Source organism: Epinephelus lanceolatus, chromosome 22 (assembly GCF_041903045.1).
Source record: "Epinephelus lanceolatus isolate andai-2023 chromosome 22, ASM4190304v1, whole genome shotgun sequence".
Taxonomy (NCBI): domain Eukaryota; kingdom Metazoa; phylum Chordata; class Actinopteri; order Perciformes; family Serranidae; genus Epinephelus; species Epinephelus lanceolatus.
In genome coordinates this window covers 10861871-10885452 of record NC_135755.1, presented here as the reverse complement: position 1 = coordinate 10885452, position 23582 = coordinate 10861871, and the positions used below count along the sequence as shown (strand labels likewise).

Genomic DNA, 23582 nt, shown 5'->3' with positions numbered 1-23582 from the left:
GGTGTCTCCTGCCTCTTGTTTACAGATACAGTGATGATTGTTTGTTGTGTTGTAGTGATGACAGTTCTAAAAGCCCTAAAAATAGAAGTGATGTCACAGTGCTGAGTAGTTTGTTTTTGTATGTGCAGAGCTCCAGACTGTGACCGTGTAGTGGTATTTTGCAACCATGGAGCACCAGTGTGACTTGTGAATGTTATGTATGAACTGGAGAGCTGTTGGTTTGTTTCCTGCTCACAGTGAATAAATCCTCATAGTTAACTGTGTTGATATAATGGTTTAACTTTTAGCCAACGGGTAACATCAACTGTTGACCGGAAGCTTCCAGTTCAGAGCAAAAACATTAACACTATGGGCTCAAGAAGAGGCGGGTGCTTCCGAATAGAAGCACCAGTGGTTCTACATTAGGGCTGTCAACGAATATTCTAAATTCGAATTTAAATTTGAATTTGAAAAAAAAAAATGGACCTTCGAATGTGAAAATTGATATTCGATTGTGGAGAGAAAAAAGAAAACACCACGGCAGCTGTCCTCTTTGCGAGTGGGCGTTGGCATCAGACGCGCATTTCTCCAGCCTGGTCGACAAGCGGTTCTGCTCCCAGCTGTTGTCTCCGTCACTCGGCTTGACACATTTGCTCGCGGCTCGCGTAGAAAATAGACCAGATGCCGAAACGATCGCTGCAGGGCGCGAGCCGGTCACGGTCCGGTGCTTCGAGGCTATTCGCAGCGCTTCCACGGGCGGTGTGGCCACGGGTCGGGGGGGGGGGGGGGGGGTGAGCGAGAGGTCCGCGGTCGTTTATAACGTAATGTTATAGATAATTGTTTTATGTGTTTTAATGTGTAGGTATGTAAATGTTTTCAAAGACGTTTATGTTGAAATAAAAATACCTACAAGTAGTTACGTTTCCTTGTATTAATACATATACAAGTATGTTTCCTTGTATTAGTTTGCCCTCTTGTGGACATAATGCGGAAAAAAGAAATATTTGAATGGTTCAAACCTATGAGTTATTTTTAGAAGGAATATTCGAATGTCATTTTTGAGCAATTTTGACAGCCCTATTCGACATTGATTTATGTCATTGCAACAATACTTTATTTTACTTTATTTTGACAGTACATAATTTAACTTTATTATAACAGTGCTTTATTTAACTTTATTATGATAGTACTTTATTTAATCTTTATTATAACAGTACTTTATCTTTATTATTATATTTGATTTGATTTGATTTGATTTTTATTTGTCTCAAACAAGCACAAGCATGAAAAAAAGGCAGTAAATATGATAAATAAAAAAAATGGCACACTGTGATAATGTGCAAGTTCGAGAAGGGGCTGAAGGAAGCAGAGCTTATCATGTTCAGCCCCTCCTTACATTGTCATATAAGCACATACATAATTGATAAATTATGTATTTATTATTATATTTAATTTAATCATAAAAGTAATTCAGTTAACTTTATCAGGGTTCAACGCTAAGGTTTTTTTTCACTTGCCCGGTTGGGCAAGTTGGTCAGAGATCTACTTGCCCGAAGTCAGTTTTTACTTGCCCTATAAAAATTGTTTAATTTAAGCGGCTATCAAATAAAAGAGACTGCATTTATTTTTATGTTATGTAATCTTTATTCACACTGTATTTATTAATTAAAACAACATATGTCATGTATTGTAGCTTAATTCCTACACAAATATGACAGTGTCAGGGCTTAAAGTGAAAAATTTGTCAATCGTTCTCCGTCTAGAATTTTACGCCCTACTTGAGCCATGCCCACCTCTATTTATTTTTCACCCCTCTCTCCATTTCTGCTTTATTAACACTGGGTTTAATATATTTTGCTTCCATCTCTCTGCCCTGCTCTACTCTACTTCAACGCTACTTAGCTCTCTCTCTACTCTACCAGTAGACTACCACATCCACCTGTTGCACAAAACGCACACAGCAGTGTTTCCCCTAGGATGGAGGTGTAGCAGCGGAGGTGAAGCACACGCATGAAAAATAATTTTCACATGCGTGAAACTTTTTTGTATGCTTGCAAAGCACAGCCTGCTGGGATGTTTCTGTGTATCTACTGGCACCAGAAGGGCTCTTTAGGACTAAGTACATACAGTACATGTGTGCACAGTAATGAGCAGGTGAAATGTCTGTCTAGCTTACATATGAGGTGTCTCAAGATTTAGGAACAAACAATTTTATTGAATATAATAAAGTAAGAAGTCACATGACATGCTGCTGTTTTGTGCTATGACCTATTTAAGTGTTGGAAGTTGTTATTTACGTGATAACGCCTGAACGTAACACAAGCTCAGCATGAGTGCCATGCTGCAAGCGTGTTTGTCTGTGCGTAACAGCAGTCTGTTGGTTATTTACACACTGTCCATTTCAGTAACTTTGTCAGCTGACAAACTGCACCGGGCTCAGGGTCAGGTTTGTTCAGGAAAATGCGTCCCGAGCCGCTCTAGTGTGCTCACCTGTGTGTGTGGCGGAACTCCGCCGTGCGCGATACAGAGAGCAGAGGAGAATTGTTAAGGCGTGACCATGTAGAGACAGAAATGACACGATGGCATAACACCATAAATAGTATATTGTTATGTTATTATATGAAGCGTCCGTCGCGCAAAATAATATCAATGGGGGCTGTGGGCAGGACATTGTTACACAGCTGTGCCTGTGACTTCAGGCAGAGAGACCGCTGCATCAGAGCAGAAGAGCACGTTTTAAAATACATTTATTTTATCAATTAGTTATTAACTTTTTTATTTTTAGCAACTTGCCCGATCGGGCAAGTGAGTTGTTAGTTTACATGCCCGACCGTGAGTTGTACTTGCCCCCGGGCAGTCGGGCAATCCTTATTGGTGAGCCCTGCTTTATTGTAACGTATTTAACCTTTTTTTTATTATAACAGTACTTTAAAATTTAATTTTATTCTAAAAGTACTTAGTTCAACTTTACTGTAACGGTACTTTATTTAACTTAATTGTAACAATACTTTATTAAAATTGTTTTTACTTTATTGTAGCACTACTTAATTTCATTTTATTGTAACTACTTTATTTAACTTTATCACAGAAGTACTTTTACTTTATTTTAACGGTACTTATTTTTTTATGATACTTTAATTTTATTATAACAGTACTTTATTTAACTTTAATATGACAGAACTTTGTTTAATTTTATCTTAAAAGTATTTTGTGTAACTTTATTGTAACAGTACTTCATTTAACTTCATTATAACAATACTGTATCTAACTTGACTGAAACAGTACTTCATGTGAAATGTGCAGATTCATGTGCAGGTCCAAGGTTACACCTCAGATGTCTCAGTCCATAAAACAAGACTGTCATTTAAGAGAGTGAAAATAATCACAGCTGAGGAACAGGAAGTAGGGAATGTTTGACATCTTTACTTTAAACTGACTTAAATTCATGGCTGCACATATGTTCAGAGGGATCACAATCTTGAAACAGTGTAAGACAGACACTATCTGGCATGATCAGACACGGTCCTACCGAGTGCATTTCCTGTGAGTAATTGGAGCAGGTGGGCGGCATAGTGCCCGACCCTGGTGGCTAGCACTGTTACCTCAGAGTCGTGGGTTCAAACCTGACCTCGCTGATTCAGGCCTGGCAGCGTAGCGTTTTTAATGCTCACCCCGTGTCTGTGTGGGCTCCCTCCTTGTGCTCCGGTGTCCTCCCACGGTCCACAGACATGCATGTTCGGTGAACTGGAAGCGCTAAATTGCCTGTAGGTGGGAATTTGAGCATTAGTGTGTGCGGTGACTGGCTGTACAGGAGATTGATTGAATTTGGGGATGCACCTTTGAAGCAAATGGCCTGCTACAGTTGGTTTAGCAAGTAGGGCTGGACTTTATATTGATACAATGATATCAGACTAGATATATTAGATTGTGGATGTCATAATATCTGGAACGTGGAGGCTCATGCACACCTTAAATAACGAAACCACACAGGGTCCGTTTTACAGTATTGTAGACAAGTCACAACTGACAAAGAGCCAGGTTCGGTGTGGACGGTATTCTCGTCGCCTGAGCACAGTTTCCCCACCACCTCCACCCACCGCCGTGTGTCTTTGCCATCACCCGTGGAAGTATGCATGGATGCCAGCCTGCCTCGACGCCCACTCACGCCCTGCTCGCATATCTCCAGATACATAATTGCTCCTTCCCCCGCCCAGTTCAGCCACAGCGCACACTGTTTGTCATGTGCACCATCCATCTGACCAAACATAATGCTCATTAGCATCTCGGGGCCGAGGAGGAGGCAGCATCACATGAATTTGACGAACCCTGGTACTTGTAGTCGTTCGCTGCCATCTAATCTGTTGCGTTTGCTTTAGTTATTTCAGTGTAATGTTACATTATCATTGGCTGTGTCATCCTCTCCTCAGATGTAATGAGCTGGTGATGACCATGTTCACTCAGCCATATTAGGTTAGTGCGTCAGTAGAGGAAGCTATAGTTTGTCTGAGCTGTCAGTGCAGGTACAAAATTAAACCTGTCCCGAACAAATTCTGCACCGAAGCATCCCTGCACCCTTTAGGGAGGCAGGTAAGGAGGGTTGTGGGCCAGCAAGGTGTACAAAATTGACAGGATTGACGACTGAAAACTGGCCTGCGTTGTCTTCTGTTTGCGTCTGCAGGGCTTAAAGGATTACGGGGTGTCTCCCTTGCCTAAGGAATAAATAGCAATAGACTTTCACTTGCGTAGGTGGTGGACAGATATACACTTAGATCCTTAATTTGCCACAACCCTCTGATGTGGAGCTTTGTTGCGTCCTCCCGGTGTTATCTTTGTTGTTAGTCCTCTGGGTAAAAGTGGACTAAGCTATGACGACTGACAAAATATCCCATGTAATTTGGTTCACCTGCTCTATATTCAGATGCATGCATACGCACTTGCTGCATGCAAATAGGAGCAGGAGATTATTGTTATTCTGTGCTCGAGACGGGGTGATTGTTTATTCTGGATAATCTGGGTAAAAGGCGAACAGCTGGGCACTCACAGCACAACAACACACTTCTGATAGACACTCAGTCTGCACCACAAGGCAGCGGCAACATTTCATGGCCACATTTGCAGCTTCTTTGGAGGCCGGCACGATAAACTGATAAGCTTTTTTTTGTCCTTTCATAGTTGCAAGTCCTTGGGAGACACTTGCAAGACCATGACAGGCGTTTTGTAATCCTGCAGCTAACGTTCTCTTTCTCTGTCCATCTCTCTCTTCTTCTGTCCATCTCAGGTGGCCCTCAGCACCTCGAGCATCACATCTCTGAAGAACACCAGATACAAAGTGAAGAGAGTGTGGTTTGTTTTTTTTTCCCCTCGCTCTCACCAAGAGCTGTTTTTCTCACAATCTCTCGTCCCATCTGTTGGAGCACTTGTGCCAAGGCTGTTTCATAAGCGGGAATTCATCTCTTGTCTGCGTTACTTTGAGTGACACTTTCTCTCAAGATAATTGCTGTCTTTTTTTGGATAGACAGACAGCCAGTTGAAACTCTGCCCTTTTTAAAACCCCTCAAAGAAGGGCTCACAGCCCACAACTCTTTGGGTTTTCACCTTTTTTGCAGGAGAAGCAATGAATTTCTCTCCTTAGTTCTTTCAGCTACCAGCATAACCATGATTCACGCGTGTATACATAGTAGTCCCACTTAAACCCAAGTTATTCCTGTTTCCCCTTTGCTAACACCTAAATAAAAGCTGTTCCAGCCCCTTCTTACTCTAGTATGAGTTATGACAACCCTAAATCAATGCCCAGCAGCAGCACTCGGGGGCGAGTGGCAAGGGGCGACGAGAAAAACAATGACCAGGAAGCAGAGTCAGAGGTGTTAAACTCTCTGAAGACAAGCAGCGGTCAGCCCAGCGCCAGTGTCGCCACTCAGGAGCAGGGAAGTGGAAATGAAGGCGGCTCATCTCCCAGCGTGGGGTCGGGGTCCAGAGGTTCCCGAGACAGGACAGGACCCAATTCAGATGATATGGATGGACTGTCCAGCGGGAACGACTCCGGGGAGAGGGAGAGCGAAGGCGGGATGGAGAGGGACAATGGGTCACGTGGGCGCCAGTCTGTACACAGCTCCCACAGCTCGTCAAACGGCAAGGACTCTGGCATGATGCTGGAAACCACAGAGAGCAACAAGAGGTAAGAGACGTTAGGATCATTTTTTTGTGGTAAATTTTTCATCCAAGAAAACAGGTGAAAACAGCCAGGATAATTTTTTTTTAAATCTGTGAAAACAGGAAAAACGGTTTTGCCACCATCATTTTTAGATATATTAAATTAATAATTTTGAGAATTTGATAATAATTTAAATATTTTTTAATACAAGAAAACAGGCTAAAAAGAAAGTTTATTATCTTTCTTTTTATGTGTGGAAATGGGAAAAATATTTTTAAAAGTTTATTAACTTTTTTTAATCCAAGAAAACAGGTGTAAAAAAGAAAACAGTTTTGCCAGTATAATTTTTTAAATATTTTTTCTTCTATTTATCTGAAAAAACAGGAAAAATAATTTTACCAGGATCAGTTTTTAGGTTTTTCAGTTTTTAGTTTTTTTTTTCATCCAAGAAAATTGGTGAAAAAAAATAATTTGAATTTTAAAAAAGATCATTTTCATAAGTTATTTTTTTTTAAATCTGTGAAAACAGGAAAAGTTGTTAATAAAAACTGGAAGTTGTTCTTTTCTTTTTATGTGTGAAAACAAGTAAAGAAAGTTTTGCCAGTATCATTTTTCATTTATTTATTTTTATTTTTTAATATGTGAAAACATAAAAAAATAATTTTGCCAGGATCAGCTTTTAGGTAATTTTTTTCATCCAAAAAAATTAGGTAAAAAGTTTTTCCAGGATTATTTTCTAGGGTTTTTTTTTTTTTTAATATGTGAAAATGGAGGGAAAAAGGTGTGGCAGGTTATTTATTAATTTATTTTGTCATGATCATTTTCTCAGTTTTCGGGGATATGTTGGCAGAAATTGAATTAATATTCTTAAATATGTTTCATTAGTGTATGAAAATAAAAAAGAAGAGAAAACTATTAAGATCAGACTTTAAAAAAAAATGATCACAACATTTCTATTTGTCCTCACTTGCCTCTCAGGGCTTCCGTACACATCTGTCCATCTGTGTGTAAAATGGTCACTCACCATAATCTCCTTCTTCTTCTCTCCCAGCTCCAACTCCCAGAGTCTCTCACCTCCTAGCAGCTCGCTGGCCTACAGCCTGCTGTCCACCAGCTCGGAGCACGACCCCCCCTCCACCTCTGGCTGCAGCAGCAACCAGTCAGCGAGGGTCCAGACCCAGAAGGACCTGATGAAGGCCATCAAGGAGCTGAAGCTCCGCCTACCGAGCGAGCGCAAGACCAAGGGTCACGTCAGCACTCTGAACGCACTCAAATACGCACTCCAGTGTGTCAAACAAGTCCGAGGTGAGGGGGCGTCTGTGTTTGCATCTTTCTGGAATAACTCTTCAGGCATTAGTGCTTATTTTCTGCAGTATGTGATTGTATCTTCATATATATGTAAACACACACACTCTGACTGTTTTATGTTTAACGTTTCCAGCCAACAAGGAGTATTATCATCAGTGGAGCGTGGAGGAGTGTCACGGCTGCAGTCTGGACTTGTCTGCCTTCACAATCGAGGAGCTTGACAACATCACCTCAGAATACACCCTCAAAAACACCGTGAGTTTATACAGTTAACTCCTGCTTTATTCAACTTAATATTTTTTCTTAAAACTGTTTTAATTTTTCATACAGAAAATGAACTCCTGTGACTGATGTTTGTTTGTTTTTTCAGGACACTTTCTCCATGGCCGTGTCCTTCTTGTCGGGTAAGGTCGTGTACGTGTCACCCCAGGGCTCGTCCCTGCTGCGCTGCAAGCCAGAGTGTCTCCAGGGGGCGATGTTCTCCGAGCTCTTGGCCCCGCAGGACGTCAGTACCTTCTACAGCAGCACGGCGCCCTGCCGCCTGCCCAACTGGGCCTCCTGCATCGGGTCTGGTGAGCGGAGGCAGAGTGATGTTGACTTTGGGAGAGGGTTAGGGCGAAAAGGTAGATGAGCAAAGTTTCTCAATGTCTGACTCCGACTCTCTTCCCGTTCAGCTTCTCCTCCGGTGGACTGCACCCAGGAGAAATCCATGTTCTGTCGGATCAGTGCCGACCGGGCGCACGGCGGCGAGATGCGCTACTACCCCTTTCGCCTCACACCCTACCAGCTGACCATCAGAGACTCGGACGATGCTGAGCCTCAGCCCTGCTGCCTGCTCATCGCAGAGAGGGTCCACTCTGGATACGAGGGTATTTTTCTACTACATCTGTATTTAGGCTCATGAAGTTGTCGGTCATACACTGAAAATAACTTAATGAAGCAGCTCTAATAATATAAAGCTCCTTGCCGTGTTTTTATTGTGGCTGTGTGGCGCTGATAACATTATGTTAGAGTAACCCAGGCAGCTTCACTGAGTTGTTTTATCTCTATCAAGAACAAGATTGTTCTTGAATGTAAATGTGTCACAAGTTTCAACAGAGCAGCTCTCCACATGATTATGAACTAGTCAAATGCATCTGTATGAACTCACAAGCCTTTAAAACATGCTTTCATGTGTTGTTCCTCCAGCTCCTCGTATCCCTCCAGACAAGAGGATCTTCACCACCAGTCACACTCCCAGCTGCCTCTTCCAGGAAGTTGATGAACGGTCAGTCATTTTGAATCTTAATGGACATTATGTCAGGGTCGGTGTGGGTGCTGGGAATCCTTGCAAACACTTGTGTGGTGTTTTCATTTTGCATTCTTGAAACTGCTTGAAAGCCCAAGTGCTTTTCACACGAAATGAAAACAACTTCACTCGAGCCTCGCCTGCCGCTCTGAGCATGTGTGATCTGTCAATCTCTTCTGATGTGTGGCCTCTGATGGAGCAGTGGGAGGATAACAGACGGGTAGCATGCTGGGAGGTCCTCGATTCGATCGGCGTTGGCTTGAAAACAACAAAATCATGGCACAAAACGTTATTTTGGTTGTTTAGAGCACAGTAATATGAGATTTAGTGCGATGACGATGAAGTGAAATAATGTGGGAATACATGTGTGTTTGCAGGGCAGTGCCGCTGTTGGGCTACCTGCCTCAGGACTTGGTGGGAACCCCCACCCTGCTCTACATCCACCCTGAAGACAGACCCCTAATGGTGGCCATACACGAGAAGAGTGAGTATATTCAGACTGAGCTGTAACAGGAGTCATTCACTTCCTGTTTCTTCTTGTATTTACCGATTAAGTCAGAAGAACTCATACACGTCTGCACTGTTGTCTCTCTTCAGTCTTCCAGTTTGCAGGGCAGCCGTTCGATTATACACCCCTGAGGATGTGCGCCCGCAGCGGGGAATATCTGACCATCGACACCAGCTGGTCCTCCTTTGTCAACCCCTGGAGCCGCAAGGTGGCGTTCATCGTCGGGCGCCACAAAGTCAGAACGTAAGATTACTAAGTTTCTGCTCACTCAAAGACAAATGCTGAGAGTTGTCAAATGTTACACTCCTCTGAGGCCTGAGAGGTATGAACTGTCTCCTCCAACGTTGTCTCCAGGAGCCCTCTGAACGAAGACGTGTTCACGACACCGCAGGGCTGCGAGACGCGCGCCACCACGCCCGACGTCGTCCAGCTGAGCGAGCAGATCCACCGACTCCTGGTGCAGCCGGTGCACAGCGGCAGCTCTCAGGGCTACAGCTCGCTCGGGTCCAGCGGCTCGCGAGGCTCCCGGCGTTCACACCAACAGCACCTCAGTGCCTCCGCCGCCTCGTCCAGCGACAGCAACGGCCCCGCCATGGACGAGGCTGGTGCAGCCGTCGCGTTACACAAACCGGTGAGCCTTACGAGCGACGTGTGGTTTAAGGTGTAGCTACATTTTGGTTTTAACAGGTGTTTTCATGCAGGGGATCTCAACATATAACAATACACTGCTGTGATTTTTCCAGATGACGTTCCAGCAGATCTGCAAAGACGTCCACATGGTTAAGACTAACGGACAGCAGGTGTTCATCGAGTCCCGTAACCGGCCACCGCCTAGGAAAAACACCAGCACAGGTAAAATATGATCCACAGATCCAAGTGATAGATTTGAGAGCGGCATTTACTCGATCATACAAACACAAACAAGTAAAAAAAAAACAGACCGAGAACTGATGAACGTCATTCAGGCTCACGTTTTCCCAACCCTCACTGTTGCGTCTAAATGGAGCTGACCCATTGACAAACGCAGATAGACTCTTCCTTTAACGTGAAACAAACTGAACGGAGCTGCCTACATTTTTAATTTGCTGTCCCTCCGTTCCCTTCATCCAGGCGCAGCGGGCATCAGAGCCATCAGCAGCGACCCAATCAGAGGTTTGATAGCTGACATGACGAAGCCACCCAAAGCTCTGGTCCCTGCGCCGCTTGTCCCCAAGGAGCCTCCCACTGGCTACTCCTACCAGCAGATCAACTGTCTGGACAGCATCATAAGGTGTGTGGGCAACCCTAAAGCCCGTCTCTCTTTTGTTCGTGTTGCTTTGGTTATAAGGTCACTCATCCACAACGCTCTGCCTGTATGTGCGCAGGTACTTGGACAGCTGTAACATTCCCAACACAGTTAAAAGGAAGTGCGGCTCCTACACGGCGTCCTCCACGTCTGATGACGACAAACAGCAGGAAGCCAGCAACAACCAAGGTACTTTTTTTTTTATAACTGAACTACAGCTGGTTTGGTTTGTTACGTAGACGATAAGATAGCATTTCTAATATTTCTGATCCACTTATTTAAGGTTATTTTCCCACTTTATTTTGGTCAGCGTGTATTTACCGCCAAAATACTGATTCATGTTTTTGACTATGGATTTTTTTTATTTTTTATGTAGCATCGTTGATTTGTCTCATGGCAGCTTCTTCTATTACCAATAAACATGCTTTGCTCATTTGTGCTGCTTGTCTGGACAGTAAACAGTCATTTACAGCAAACTTGTTGGACTTGTTTTCCTTTGCAGGTGGTTCAGTTAACCTCGTAAGTGAACCACCTCCTCTGCCTCCCCTGACCATGGCCACAAAGGCAGAGAGTGTAGCCTCAGTCACGTCGCAGTGTAGCTTCAGCAGCACCATCGTGCATGTGGGAGACAAGAAGCCACCTGAGTCAGGTGGGAATCCTCAACACTCACACTCTCTGAACTCTCAGTGTGTTACTCAGCAGGTTCTGTCTATGTCGTGGTAAGGTATGAAGTCACTGCATGTCTTTAATTTAATTCAAAGGCCTTAAATGTAATTGAGGGTTGAGTTTAAAGACCTTTTTTTTCTTTGGAGCTCTGAACCAGTAACACACTCTGGTAAAAGTTCTTAGTTGCCTCAGGGCCAGGCGATAAAACGATCTCAAATCAATCAGACTGCTGCTTCTCTTCTCTGCTGAAAGTGAACTTGCGTTATCCTCCAAAGTTGAGGAAACTGTTAACAGAAAAGGTACCTTAAATGTCAATGACATGGAAGTGGTTTGGATTTCTCAAAAGCAACAAAGCTCAGAAGTGCTAATATCGACTCGCCTCTCATCTTGGATGAGACGAAACGTCTTCAAGAAACGCAAGCAAGTCCAGTTGCCTACGATATTAGCACTTACGATTACCATGACCTGGATGACTGAGAATCTTCACCGACAACAAAGCTCAGATTTTCAGTCAGTTGCAGAATATTTCGTAGGTTGATGCCAACCAAGATAGGAAACACAAGAACTCTTTTCCATCACCTAACAACAAGGTGTCATCCCAGCAACTACACCATTGTCAACCTAACTTTTATTTTTTTGTTTGTTAAATGTTGAACAACAAGATATATTCTAAAACCACTAAGGGGTAAGCACTTTTATTTTGTTGTTATTGGGCAAAACTCCCAGCATATTGTAATTAAAGAATGATGAGAGAGAACTAGACTTCTGTTCCTCTTGGTTCTGTTTTCAGGCTTTAGAAAATCTAGCTTGTGACGGGAGACTTTGTCCAATCACAGGTCATTTCTGGCTGCTCTTTAAAAGCAGATGTGCACGTCCATTTGGTGAAAGTCTGATTCCATGTCCTGCAGAGAAAGTTGCTTTTCCAGTATTGGCAGCAACTGCCTACACTGCAAAGCAACCCAAAACGGGAAGACCGACTGATCAAAAAGGGTCTAAAAAAAGAGAGTGTGACAAAAAAACAAAACAAAACAAAACGTGTCAGTATCAGCAAAGCATTTCAGAAATAGACAGAAAATGTTGCTAATAGTTTAGCCCTCTTCTTATCAGAGCGAAAGGCCCACAGCTGCGGCTAACGAGGGCAAGAGCCTCGAATCACAATGGCTACGGTTACATGATGGCTTCTCATTCAGAATGAAATAAATCTGAATGAAATCATTCGGAATTAGTCTTTCCAGGTAGTTTACATGGGAAATATTCATTCCAAATGAGGGTTTACACGGGAGATCAGTTTAATCGCCTTTATTTGGGTATGCGCAAGGTTTGGGGCAGGGAAGGTTTCTGATTGGATAGGGGGCGGGGCGGATGTTACGTGTTTACGTTTACCGGAAGAAAACACTGTCGTCCTCACTCCGGATAACAAGATGCTTGACGACGCCGTTCTTAGTGCCTTTTTCGGGCTTGTTTTGCTTATATTCTTGAAGCAGCAGTACGACAACAACCTTGTTCTGCTAATGCTTCATCTGTTGAGGAGGAGAAGGGAGGTAGAAGGTCGAAGAAGGGAGATAGAAGACCGTGCTTTGGCGTATGGAAACCAGTGAGTGCAACGAGTCCGACTGCTCTATCTCAGCCCGTTGCTATGCGCGCTATATATGTCATCGTGCCAGAAGGGCAAGGAATGTGCAGAAAGACCGGAATGTGCTTAAAGAGGAACGAGTGTATACATGCACACAAAATTCTTTCAGTCGGAATGACAAACGGAATAAACCACCCCCTTTAATCGGATTTAATTTTCAATTGGAATGACCGTTTACATGGCCTTTCATTCCGAATGAAAGTGGAATTAAACTGTCCATGTAAACGTACTGAGTGTGTCCTCCACCTCACTCCCCGCCAAAACAGACCGCCTCGCCAGGAGGAGAGCAGGCAGCAGCTCCCCCGGGCCAGGCAGTGTCGACTCCCCATTGGATCAGCAAACTTTCTGTTGCTGCCATTACGCACATTAGACCCGGCTCTGGGGGGTTTGCACTGGCTGAATTCAAACCGTCACAGCCACTGACTGTAGACCCATCCCCTGAGCTGCTACCTACTCACATCCTGGGGAAGGAGTCCACAGCTGCGGGGAGCGAGGTGGAGAGACTGTCGATTTAACTAACTAGCTAGTTCTTGTCCTATTAATGGTCTGATAAATAGAGGGCAACGAGGGGCCGAGTTAATGAGCTACATGCTTCTTCACAATAAAATAAGATTAGATAAATTAATGCATGGGAAATACTATGTGTGTGGGAGGGGCTCAGGAAAGAGAGGGAAGGGTGTATTTTCAAATTTCCTGATGTCTGTGTACCGTAGCTTTAATTATTTATTAACATAAAATAGAAAAACAATATTCTGAAGTTTAACTAATGCTCCATCTGGTGTCTTCAGGCTTCAGTCATCAAAATACTCTTCAAACTGGCAGCACTGTCAAACTATAAATCAACACTGATCAATATGGACAAAATGATCATTGTCATGTTTTTTGCTTCTTTTGCAAAGAAACTGATCAAAAAAGTGTTTTTATCAAAGTCGGAAGAATTATCTTGCAGAAACATATAGCTGCATGATAAAACTGCAGATTGGAGGTAATCTGATGTCTGTCTGTTTCTTATCTTCGTCCATCCTGGAAATGTTGTCTTCATTTTGTGGGTGTCACCTCTTCTGCTGTCTTTTGTTTTTTGCTTTACCCAAAACATGTTTTTGTGCGTCTTTTGAAAGGTGATGATATAAAAAAAACCTGTCTTAAGTTTGCTAACATTAGCCACCATAAGCCACTGGTCGCAAAAAAATTCCTTGACTGTATTGAGCTGAGAGTATTTTATGTATTTAACTTTTCTTTTTAAAGTTACATCGCCTCACTTCACTGCTTTAACACCCCTCTTTACTGTTTCGTCTGTCACAGACATCATCATGGAGGAGGCTCCCACAACTCCCACTCTCGCCGCTCCTATAACGACACCAACTCCTCCCACAAGCGGCCCGACGCATCCCGCTAACACAACTCTCACCTTTCCTCCTCTGCCTCCCCCGCCTCCTCCCCCTCAAGCCACTCAGCCAGAGAGGGACAGTCGGAGAAGTGGAAGTGTAGGAGGTGGAGCAGGAGGAGGAGGAAGTGGAGGAGGCCGTATGGGTCTCACAAAGGAGGTGCTGTCTGCCCACACCCAGCAGGAGGAGCAGGCGTTCCTTGACCGCTTCAAGGACCTTAGCAAGCTGCGCGTTTTCGATCAGACGGCGTCTTCGGCCCTGCGCTGTCAGACCCCGGCTGCCAACCCTCTGTCACGAGGTAGAGACACACACACACACACACGCTGTCATTTAAACACAACACACAGTGTGGCTGGTAAAATTTGAACACTCACTCGCCATTTGCCCGGTGGCCATAAAAAGTGCAAAAACATTTTGCTTAATTCAGTGTCTTCTTCTCTTCCCCAGGAGTGCGCTGTTCCCGGGATTACCCCGCCGCAGGAAGCAGCACCGGCCACAGACGTGGTCGTGGCGGTAAGAGACTGAAGCACCAGGAGTCATCTGACCAGCACAGTTCTCTGGGCCTGAGCGGAAGCCGGCGTGACCCCAGAACCAGCACAGCTCCCATGCCGCTCAACATGCCCATCGGGCCCCCGACAAACTCCTCCTCCTGGCCATCTGTCGGCTCCCAGGCCAGCATCCCCGCAGCCCCTTTTGCTCCTGGTATGCTTCCAATCTACCCTGTTTACCCAGCGCTCGCGCAGCCCCTGACCCCCCAGGATCCATTACGTTTCCCCCCTAACCAGATGGTACCTCCCATGATGGCCCTCGTTTTACCGAACTACATGTTCCCCCAGATGGCAGCGCCCATCTCTCAGCCAGGCCCCACCCCCGGACACTTCTACAACCCTAACTTCACATACCCCGCCGCCGCCCCAGTAGCCGCCCCCACCGTCATCACCAACCCCATACCCGCTGCGGCCACCTGCGCCCCGTCTCGTAGCAGCACCCCGCAGTCCTACAGCCAGACGCCCGCTGACCGCGAGGGTGCAGAGTCCCCCCTCTTCCAGTCCCGATGCTCCTCACCTCTCAACCTGCTGCAGCTGGAGGAGTCACCGAGCAACCGGTTAGAGGTCGCAACGGCCCTGGCGTCACAGCAAGCCACGCCGTCGGTGCAGGGCGGTGCGGCAGGGGGACAGAGCTCAGGAAATCAGGGGAGCTCTGATGATACCTCCAAGGAGAATGTAAGTACACTGACGTCAGGACAGGATGTGAAAGGGGACCTATTATGCTAAGTCAAGTTTTTGAAAATAGTCACGGGACAAGGAAATTGCAAGAATTGTTTTTTGGGCAACAGTAGAAGTTCTTTTGTTTATGAGCTTTTGGGAAGCACGCTACTTTTCATTATAGAAATTCTCAGTACTGTCACAGTATATAACGGTGATTTGTGTCTCAAACTCTGCCGTCTTGGGTCCTTGAATTTGAAGAAATTGCGCCTTGAAAGTCCTTGACTTTAATTTTTAAAGTCAGATAAAAATTCACCTGAACGCAGGAAGTGTTTGACGGTCAAAATTGCCTGAAGGAGGACACCAAATTCCCCGTTTCACTTGTGGTAAAACAAATCTACGCCCTTGGCTGAAGGTACACTGCTACATGTAGCTACATGCTGACGACTGGGAAACATGTAATCTTTGTTGCGCATGTTATTATTATGATATTCCTGCTGCAACATGTCAGGTTGAAGCTTTTATTGGAGATTTTTCACAGTAGAAAGTGCCGCTACACTCTTTAAAGGCCCCTAAATACATTTTCACTGGACAACCCCGCACTGGTGGCAGCTAGACACACCTTAGATACAACCTTAAAAATACAAGCATGAGCCTGAAAATGAGCACAACAGGTCCCCTTTAAGATTTTAAACCATTACGTCATTTTAAATGTGTCTTTATTTCATGGAAGATTTGAAAAGCTATATTCCTCTCTCACCAGGGTGAAGCGAATGAGTCCAACAACGACGCCATGTCCACCTCCAGCGACTTGCTGGATATGTTGCTGCAGGAAGACGCCCGCTCAGGCACCGGCTCAGCCGCCTCCGGCTCAGGCTCCTCGGGCACCAGGTCATCTGGTTCAGGCTCAGGCTCCAACGGCTGCAGCTCCTCCGGCACCAGCGGCACCAGTGAGTCGTCTAATTTTACCGTCACGGAGATTTTAAAATGGCATCCCAGTTTCCTTTTCTCAAAGAGCCGTGGGTCGCCCTGACTGTCGAGGAGGCAGAGTGACTGGAGTCACAGAGTTCCTCCAGGTTGATAGATGTCAGAGGCAATTTACCTGAAATACTTTCTCGAAGTCTGTAAATATATCCTTGATGAAAATGAAACATAATCTGATGTCACTTCACTCTGATGAGAGTGTTGATGTTAGATTTGGAGCTGGCTGCAGAAAGTTGTCGGGGTGCATCTATATAACATTTAGTTAAATGTGAGACCTTAAACATTTCTGGTTTTGGAAACAAAACACTTTAATTCTCATCTTTTCTTTCCGTGTCCCTTCAGGCAGCAGCCAGGGCAGCCACACCAGCAAGTACTTCGGCAGCATCGACTCCTCAGAGAACGATCATTCCCGCAAACAGCCAGCAGGGGGCAGCAGCAGCGCCGGAGGAGACGGAGGCGAGGAGCAGTTCATCAAGTGTGTCCTGCAGGATCCCATCTGGCTGCTGATGGCCAACACTGACGACAAGGTCATGATGACCTACCAGCTGCCTGTCAGGTACGACACTGGGCAAAATGTGACCACACAACACTTATTTTATTTTGTACTAGCAGCAAAACTTTATGTTGATTCTTTGTGAATGAACCTGTCAGTGTCGGACCATCAGTGACCCCCTTTATCCCCTGTGCCTATACAACAGAGACATGGAGACCGTGCTGCGAGAAGACCGTGAGGCCTTGAGGAACATGCAGAAACACCAGCCACGCTTCACTGAGGAGCAGAAGAGGGAGCTGAGCCAGGTGCACCCCTGGATCCGCACAGGACGCCTGCCCCGAGCCATCAACATCTCTGTAAGTTATTATTTCTCTTTGTATGTTGTTTTTTATTTTATAATTCATTAATTTGTTAATTCAATTCAGTAGTCTTATTTTTTTACTGTTTTTAAATTCAATTTTAGTCATTTATTTATTTGTTTATTCATGATTTATATTTTTATATGCAGTATTTTAATTTTTTTCTTCAATTCCTTTCTTCTTTTTGTTCATTTATTTTGATTTATTTATTTATTCATTCATTCAAGTATATTCATTTTTTTAATTGTAAGATTACCTTTTAATTTATTTTTATTTATTCATTCTTTAGTTTTATTTATTTTTTTATTTTTATTTCTCATTCATTTCATTTTATAATTTTTTGTAAAATTCATTTTTATTTATTTGTTTATATTAATATTTTTATTTCTTGTTCAAATCATTTTTTATTTCATTTTTTTGTTTCAATTATTTATTCGTTCATACATTTTTATGTTAAAATAATTTTATTTATTCTTATTTATTTTTTATTCATTTATATTCATTATTTTTGTTAAATTCATTTTTTATTTCATTTATTTTTGAAAATTTTTCATTTTTTAAATTTATTTATTTTTATTTAATTTATATATTTCTAAATTTTTGTTCGTTCATTTATTTATTTGAATTTTGTATTTATTCTTATTTATTTTTAATTAATTTTTAATGATGTTTTATTCATTTATAATTGTTAATATAAAAGAAAGGAAATCATGTGTTTCTGTCTCTTGTGTCTTTCAGGGCTGTACAGGCTGTAAGTCTCCCCCCTCCGTGCCCACCGCCGCTCCGTTCGACGTGGAAATCCACGAGATGGAGCTGTGCAGCGTGCTGAAAGCTCAGGAGGACGGCGCCATCAAGGGCAACCTGTGCGAGACGGCCATGGATGAAGCTCAGCCAGAGGACGAAGACGAGGAGGTGGAGGAGAAAGAAACCGAAACACACGACAGCAACCAAGACATGGCGGCGGAGGAGCCGAGCGCTACCTCAGAGGACGTTAAAGAAAAGTCTGTCATGACACACTAAGCAGGCGGCCAAAGAGACAGAACACTATGATACACGACGTTTCTGCGCTGATATGTAGACCATGTGCACCTTCCAGGAACTTCCTGTGCCCGACACATCCTTACACAGGGTGTTGAAGTGGGACATTAAAAAGGTGCAAACTGATCGAGACAACTTCCTGGTCAGGCGGGACACTTGGCCCCGGGCACTGTCCATGAAGTCTGACTTTGATGACCAGGCATGTCGTATACCTGCATATTAAATGCCTTGGAAACCACCGGACATGCGCACATGTAGAGGGTGAATTCACTTTCCTCGTACTTGTAGTTCTCGGCCTATTTATTTAAAAGTTGTAAGATAATCAGAGCGGAGGAAGGTGAATGTGTTACACAGATAAGGCGCCTTGACGTAAAGATGGATGTGCTTCACTCGGCGCTCTCCCTGCTGTTCAGGGTCGGGCTGGCGAGGAGAAGAAGGGGGGTTATCCGTGACTTTTCTTCTTGTTGAATGTTTCACAGGTGGTTTGGGATCCTGCTCCCACTTAGATCCCGTTTCTCTCAAAGACTTCACTTTATTTTATGTAAAAAAAAATTGCCCCGTTTAAAAAACAAAAGCAACTTTGACTCGAGAGACACATTTTGTAAACAGTGTGTATATTTTTATACTTTCCCCCACTGTAGATAGAGGCAGGATGAATGCCCACGAGAGTGTCGATGTGAAAACGAAGATTGAAAAACAATCAGTTTCTCGTGACACTAAAAGTTGCTTTACATGAGGGATGTACAGGTGACGGTGGGGCAGCGTGGCAATCACCGGGAGACGAACCTGGACTTTAAGGTTCCTCCTCAGCCGGGCATTAGTTTGTGCATTGGTGTGGCATCCCCACAGTAAAATGATTCTCTCACAAACATCACAGACAGTATTTCCCAAACTGCCAGCACCTTAAGGAGCCGAGCAAAAGCTCTGAGGTGGATTTGAAAGAGGTGGACGTAACTCTCTAAAAGTCAGGGGAGTTCTGAGAGTGTTGACTATCTTTATTTCCTCTCTGTTCCTATTGCTCTTTCTCTTCCTATTCTGTGGCACTGTTCTGGTCATGTGATGTCCTATGCTTTATGGCGTCAGTGGTGTCTGCAACAGTTTCTAAATATTTTTGTGAAATTCTTTGTACAAAAAAAGACAATAAAACGACTTGAAAAGCCTTTAAAATGTGAAGTGTGACTTTTGTTTTCTTTTTCCAGCAGTTCTATAATTACATCTCTTTTCTATGGAAGAACATTTACACCAATATGATGGGGAAAAAATTCTGCAAGTCATGATGATGATCATAATAAAAAAAATAATAAAATAAATGAATAAAACATAATTTAAAAGATAGATAAAAATGAATAGGAATTTAAAAAATGACTAAATAAAAGAAATGAATAAAACATAATTTGAAAAATAATGAATAGGAATTAAAAAAATAAATGACAAAAAATAAAGAATAAAATAAACTAAAAAATAAATAATTGGAACAAAATAGGGAAAATAAAAAAAATAATGAATATAAATAAATACAAAATAAATAAAATAATTTGACAAAAATTTAAAAATGAATGAAAATACTTAATAAATTTATTTTTCTCAAAATAATACTAAGTCATTATATCGAGATATTTTAAAATATTAAGTCTTTCAATATACTAAGTCATTTCAAGATATTGTGAGAAAGTTTCTCTTTGAGATACTAATTTCAAGATGCTAAGTCATTTTGAAAAAAGTAATTTTTTAACAACATTTCTCATTTTGAAATACCGATACGAAAATTATTTTGAGATAAGTACATTTTTTAGAAAGTTTCTTTCTTTTTTTTTTTTTAAGATACTCACTTAAGTAAAGTTCTTAAAGTTGTTATTTTTAGGTACTAAGTCATTTCGAGATAAGTCAGTATTGTTTTAGATGGTTTCTAATTATTTTAAGATATTGAGTCATTGTTTTTGAGATACTAACTCATTATTTCTAGACTCGCAATATTTTTAAAGTATTTTGAGATATTAAAAATAAACTCTTTTTTAGAAAGTTTCTCAATATTTTGAAAACGTTTAGTATTCTGAGACACAAACTTTTGAGAATGTTTGTCGTTATTGAGATACTAACTCATTATTTTGAGACACTTTGAGACACCAGGGCCCGCTGCACCAGGAGGAACCCAGGGCCCTCTGCACCAGGAGGAACCCAGGACCCTCTGCACCAGGAGTCACAGGCAGCATAATGTTCACCACGGCGTCTCCAGACTCTTTCACACCCGTCACATTTGCTCAGTGTGAACTGGTGTTCTCTGGTGAGTGCCAATCGAGCTGCACGGTGCTGGGCTGTGAGCACAGGTCCCGCTAGAGGACGTTGGGCCCTCATGCCACCCTCATGGAGTCTGTTTCTGACAGTGTGGTCAGAAACATGCACACCAGTAGCCTGCTGGAGGTCACTTTGTAGGGCTCTGGCAGTGCTCCTCCTGTTCCTCCTCACACAGAGGAGCAGATACTGGTCCTGCTGCTGGGTTGATGCCCTTCTACAGCCCTGTCCATATTCTCCCATATATTCTATAGGCTTTTGGCTGATAGGTGGGTTCACTGTTAACACCCAGAAAAATGAGGTAGGTATATCCCATATTCCTGTGTATATATCCTGCTCTACACCACTGGATTTACAGGATCTTTTCTCCCCCATCACACTGACAGAAATGGACTCCCATACTTCTGCAGTCTATTTTTGTCAGCGGGTGTTTTGCAGCAGTTGGCCTGGAGACGCAGAAGTGTCCAGAATGGACTGGAATCAGAGAGTGGATCAGGGCAGCTGCTTTCCTCACCGAACCACAGTCTCCTTCTATTCAGCTGTGGTTTCTACCCAGAGTGGTCACCGCAGCTTAAAAAAGACAATGGCATGCCCTCACTCAGACAAACACAACGTTGACTTCATTGCACTTTATCATTATGACAGTGACGACGATGACTGCTATGTACGTGGGTCGCTTTGTGAGAGAGCTGATGATAATAACCAGCGTATTTAAAGTCACATTATGAGTATTTAAACCAGCTCATTTTTGAAACAATAATTACAGCCCTGTCCCTGCCATAACAAAATACATTATGCCGTATAATTCCACATATTTCTCTCAAGTCTTCCATATTTACTTTTATAAGTCCAGTGTGAGGTCGGCTTTGGTTGAAGCTACTGTATTTTTCATTCTTTCCTCCCTTTAACTGAGCTCTCTCACCATCTGCTTACTTTCCACCGTCGTAAATTCTGTGGAAAGGAATTTAATCCACATAACAACCGTCACTTGCAGAGTTAATTGTGCGTGTGTGCCCAGGTAGGTTTTAAAAACAAGTCTGCAGCCATGATTGTAGCTCTGTGAGGCTGTATTTAGGCGGTGCTTTAAGCTAAATGCTAACGTGACAATGCCAAGGTGCTGATGTCAAGCTAATCAGCCCTTAACGCAAAGCACAAGTGGGGCTAATTGAGTGTTGGGTTTGGGACGAAATAGGTCTCAACCCTCACCTTTGGTCATGAGCTCTGGGTAGTGCCCAAAATATTGAGGTTGTAGATACAAGCTGCTGAAATAAGTTTCCTCCGTGGGGTGGCTGGGCTCAGCCTTAGAGATAGGGTCATCTGGAGGGAGCTGAGAGTAGAGCCGCTGCTTCTTCGCGTCAAAAGGACTCAGTTGAGGTGGTTCGGGCATCTGATCAGGATGCCTTCTGGGCGCCTCCTGTTGGAGGTGTTCTGGGCACATCCCACTGGTAGGAGGCCCCGGGGCAGACCCAGAACACACTGGAGGGATTACATATCTCATCTGGCCTGGGAACGCCTTGGGGTCCTCCAGGAGGAGCTGGAAAGTGTTGCTGGAGAGAGGGACGTCTGGGGTGCTTTGCTTGGTCTGCTGCCCCCATGACCTGGCCCCGGATAAACAGATAAAAATGGATGGATGGATAAAACAAGTTGACTTCTTCTTATGATTTATCCCAATCTTGAGAAATCGGCCTTTGTTTTCTCAAGAACCAACATAAATGATTTGATTATTATCTCAAAATATCAAAATAATTAACTTACTTCTGTCCGAATACACAATAGGATTCATCCTGTCAGGACCATGAATGTCTGGACGAAATGTTGTACCAATGCATGCGGTAGATGTTCTCTGCGTTGAAGACACACCAGCGAGCCAGCAGTTTGCAAGGCTGGTGTAAAGACACACTTTCCACTTCCAGATATGACGTTCAAGGTACCCTGGGTGTGTTGGTTGTTGACGTTCTGGGACGTCGTGTCAAGTTCTGTCTGTTACGTGCATTGTCTTCTTTCAAGATACACTTCTGTTTTCACGGGCAAATTACTTTCAAAATAAAAGCACTACGTTGGTACAACACCGCAAATTGACTTTTTTTCTGTCAACAAAAAACGCGCATGGTTAGGTTTAGCGAACACACGCAATATAAATGTCCGATTCACACGGGATGAGAAATCTCCGTAATTCTACCAGAGATGGGAGTGGTAACTCGGTTTGCACCCTGGCGTCACCTCCCTGTCGGCATGTGCGTACTACGTTGCTTCCTGTAAGCATCAGCTGAAGGACAATAATAATTAATGATTAGCCCAATATGAAATATTGCCCATGAGCAGGATTGTGTGTACACAACGATTAGCAATATGGATTTATATTAGGCCTACCTAACACGACCAGAAGTCTCGTGGCTCTGAAAAGTGCTTTCTTCTCGACCTTTTTGATTGGTCTCCCACGTACAGTAGGGCTATGCGATCATTAGAAGAATGTCCACTATCACGACTGCTGACAACATTGAATGCTTCTTCAAGCGCCTCCATCATCGGAAAAACACGGAAAACTAGTTGTAAACACGGAAAAAATGACTGTAAACAGGACGTGACGAAATATTTACATATGGGATTAATATTACCCGAGATATTTTCTCCAGACCGTTTTACAGAAGGTAAAAGTCGCCGTAATTTTTATTGACATTATCTGTAATGATTACAGACATGGTGCGTTCAAACGAGACTAAAATCCCTGGTAATACTTACATTACCCCATCTCTCCATGTTAAACTAATCCCGTCTGAATAGGGCTTTAACTGGACGCAAAACACTGGCCACCTGGTTGGACCCTTCCACCATCCTCCCGCCTGCCCTACACGCCTTTTTGCTCACTTCAGTTACGTTGTTGTCCAGGTGCGTATCCCCCTGATGTCGCCGGGCGCCGTTACACAATAACAGTGGTCAGCTGCATGTCATGCTGACGTGGAAGGACGGCTTTATTCCTCGGTCTCTGACGCCGGAAGTCACCAACCAAGCGC

General features: G+C 43.4%; 1 protein-coding gene across 3 annotated transcripts in view; it reads left to right on the top strand.

Annotated features, from left to right (window-relative positions):
- per1b (period circadian clock 1b) overlaps nucleotides 1-19442 on the top strand; it is a 29244-nt gene extending 9802 nt beyond the window's left edge. For 2 of the 3 annotated variants that reach the window (XM_033651953.2, XM_033651954.2), the window contains exons 2-20: nucleotides 5258-6154; nucleotides 7182-7435; nucleotides 7572-7693; nucleotides 7809-8010; nucleotides 8113-8307; nucleotides 8627-8705; nucleotides 9104-9210; nucleotides 9324-9477; nucleotides 9589-9865; nucleotides 9978-10086; nucleotides 10345-10504; nucleotides 10599-10708; nucleotides 11022-11168; nucleotides 14121-14501; nucleotides 14651-15426; nucleotides 16172-16358; nucleotides 16735-16948; nucleotides 17091-17241; nucleotides 17983-19442. In XM_033651953.2, coding sequence (XP_033507844.2) covers nucleotides 5742-6154; nucleotides 7182-7435; nucleotides 7572-7693; nucleotides 7809-8010; nucleotides 8113-8307; nucleotides 8627-8705; nucleotides 9104-9210; nucleotides 9324-9477; nucleotides 9589-9865; nucleotides 9978-10086; nucleotides 10345-10504; nucleotides 10599-10708; nucleotides 11022-11168; nucleotides 14121-14501; nucleotides 14651-15426; nucleotides 16172-16358; nucleotides 16735-16948; nucleotides 17091-17241; nucleotides 17983-18264 — 4320 coding nt within the window. In that variant the 5' untranslated portion in view covers nucleotides 5258-5741 and the 3' untranslated portion in view covers nucleotides 18265-19442. The remainder of the gene's footprint in view (nucleotides 1-5257; nucleotides 6155-7181; nucleotides 7436-7571; nucleotides 7694-7808; nucleotides 8011-8112; nucleotides 8308-8626; nucleotides 8706-9103; nucleotides 9211-9323; nucleotides 9478-9588; nucleotides 9866-9977; nucleotides 10087-10344; nucleotides 10505-10598; nucleotides 10709-11021; nucleotides 11169-14120; nucleotides 14502-14650; nucleotides 15427-16171; nucleotides 16359-16734; nucleotides 16949-17090; nucleotides 17242-17982) is intronic. The other variant, XM_033651955.2, reaches the window with a different exon arrangement.
- The last annotated feature ends 4140 nt before the right edge of the window (nucleotides 19443-23582 follow it).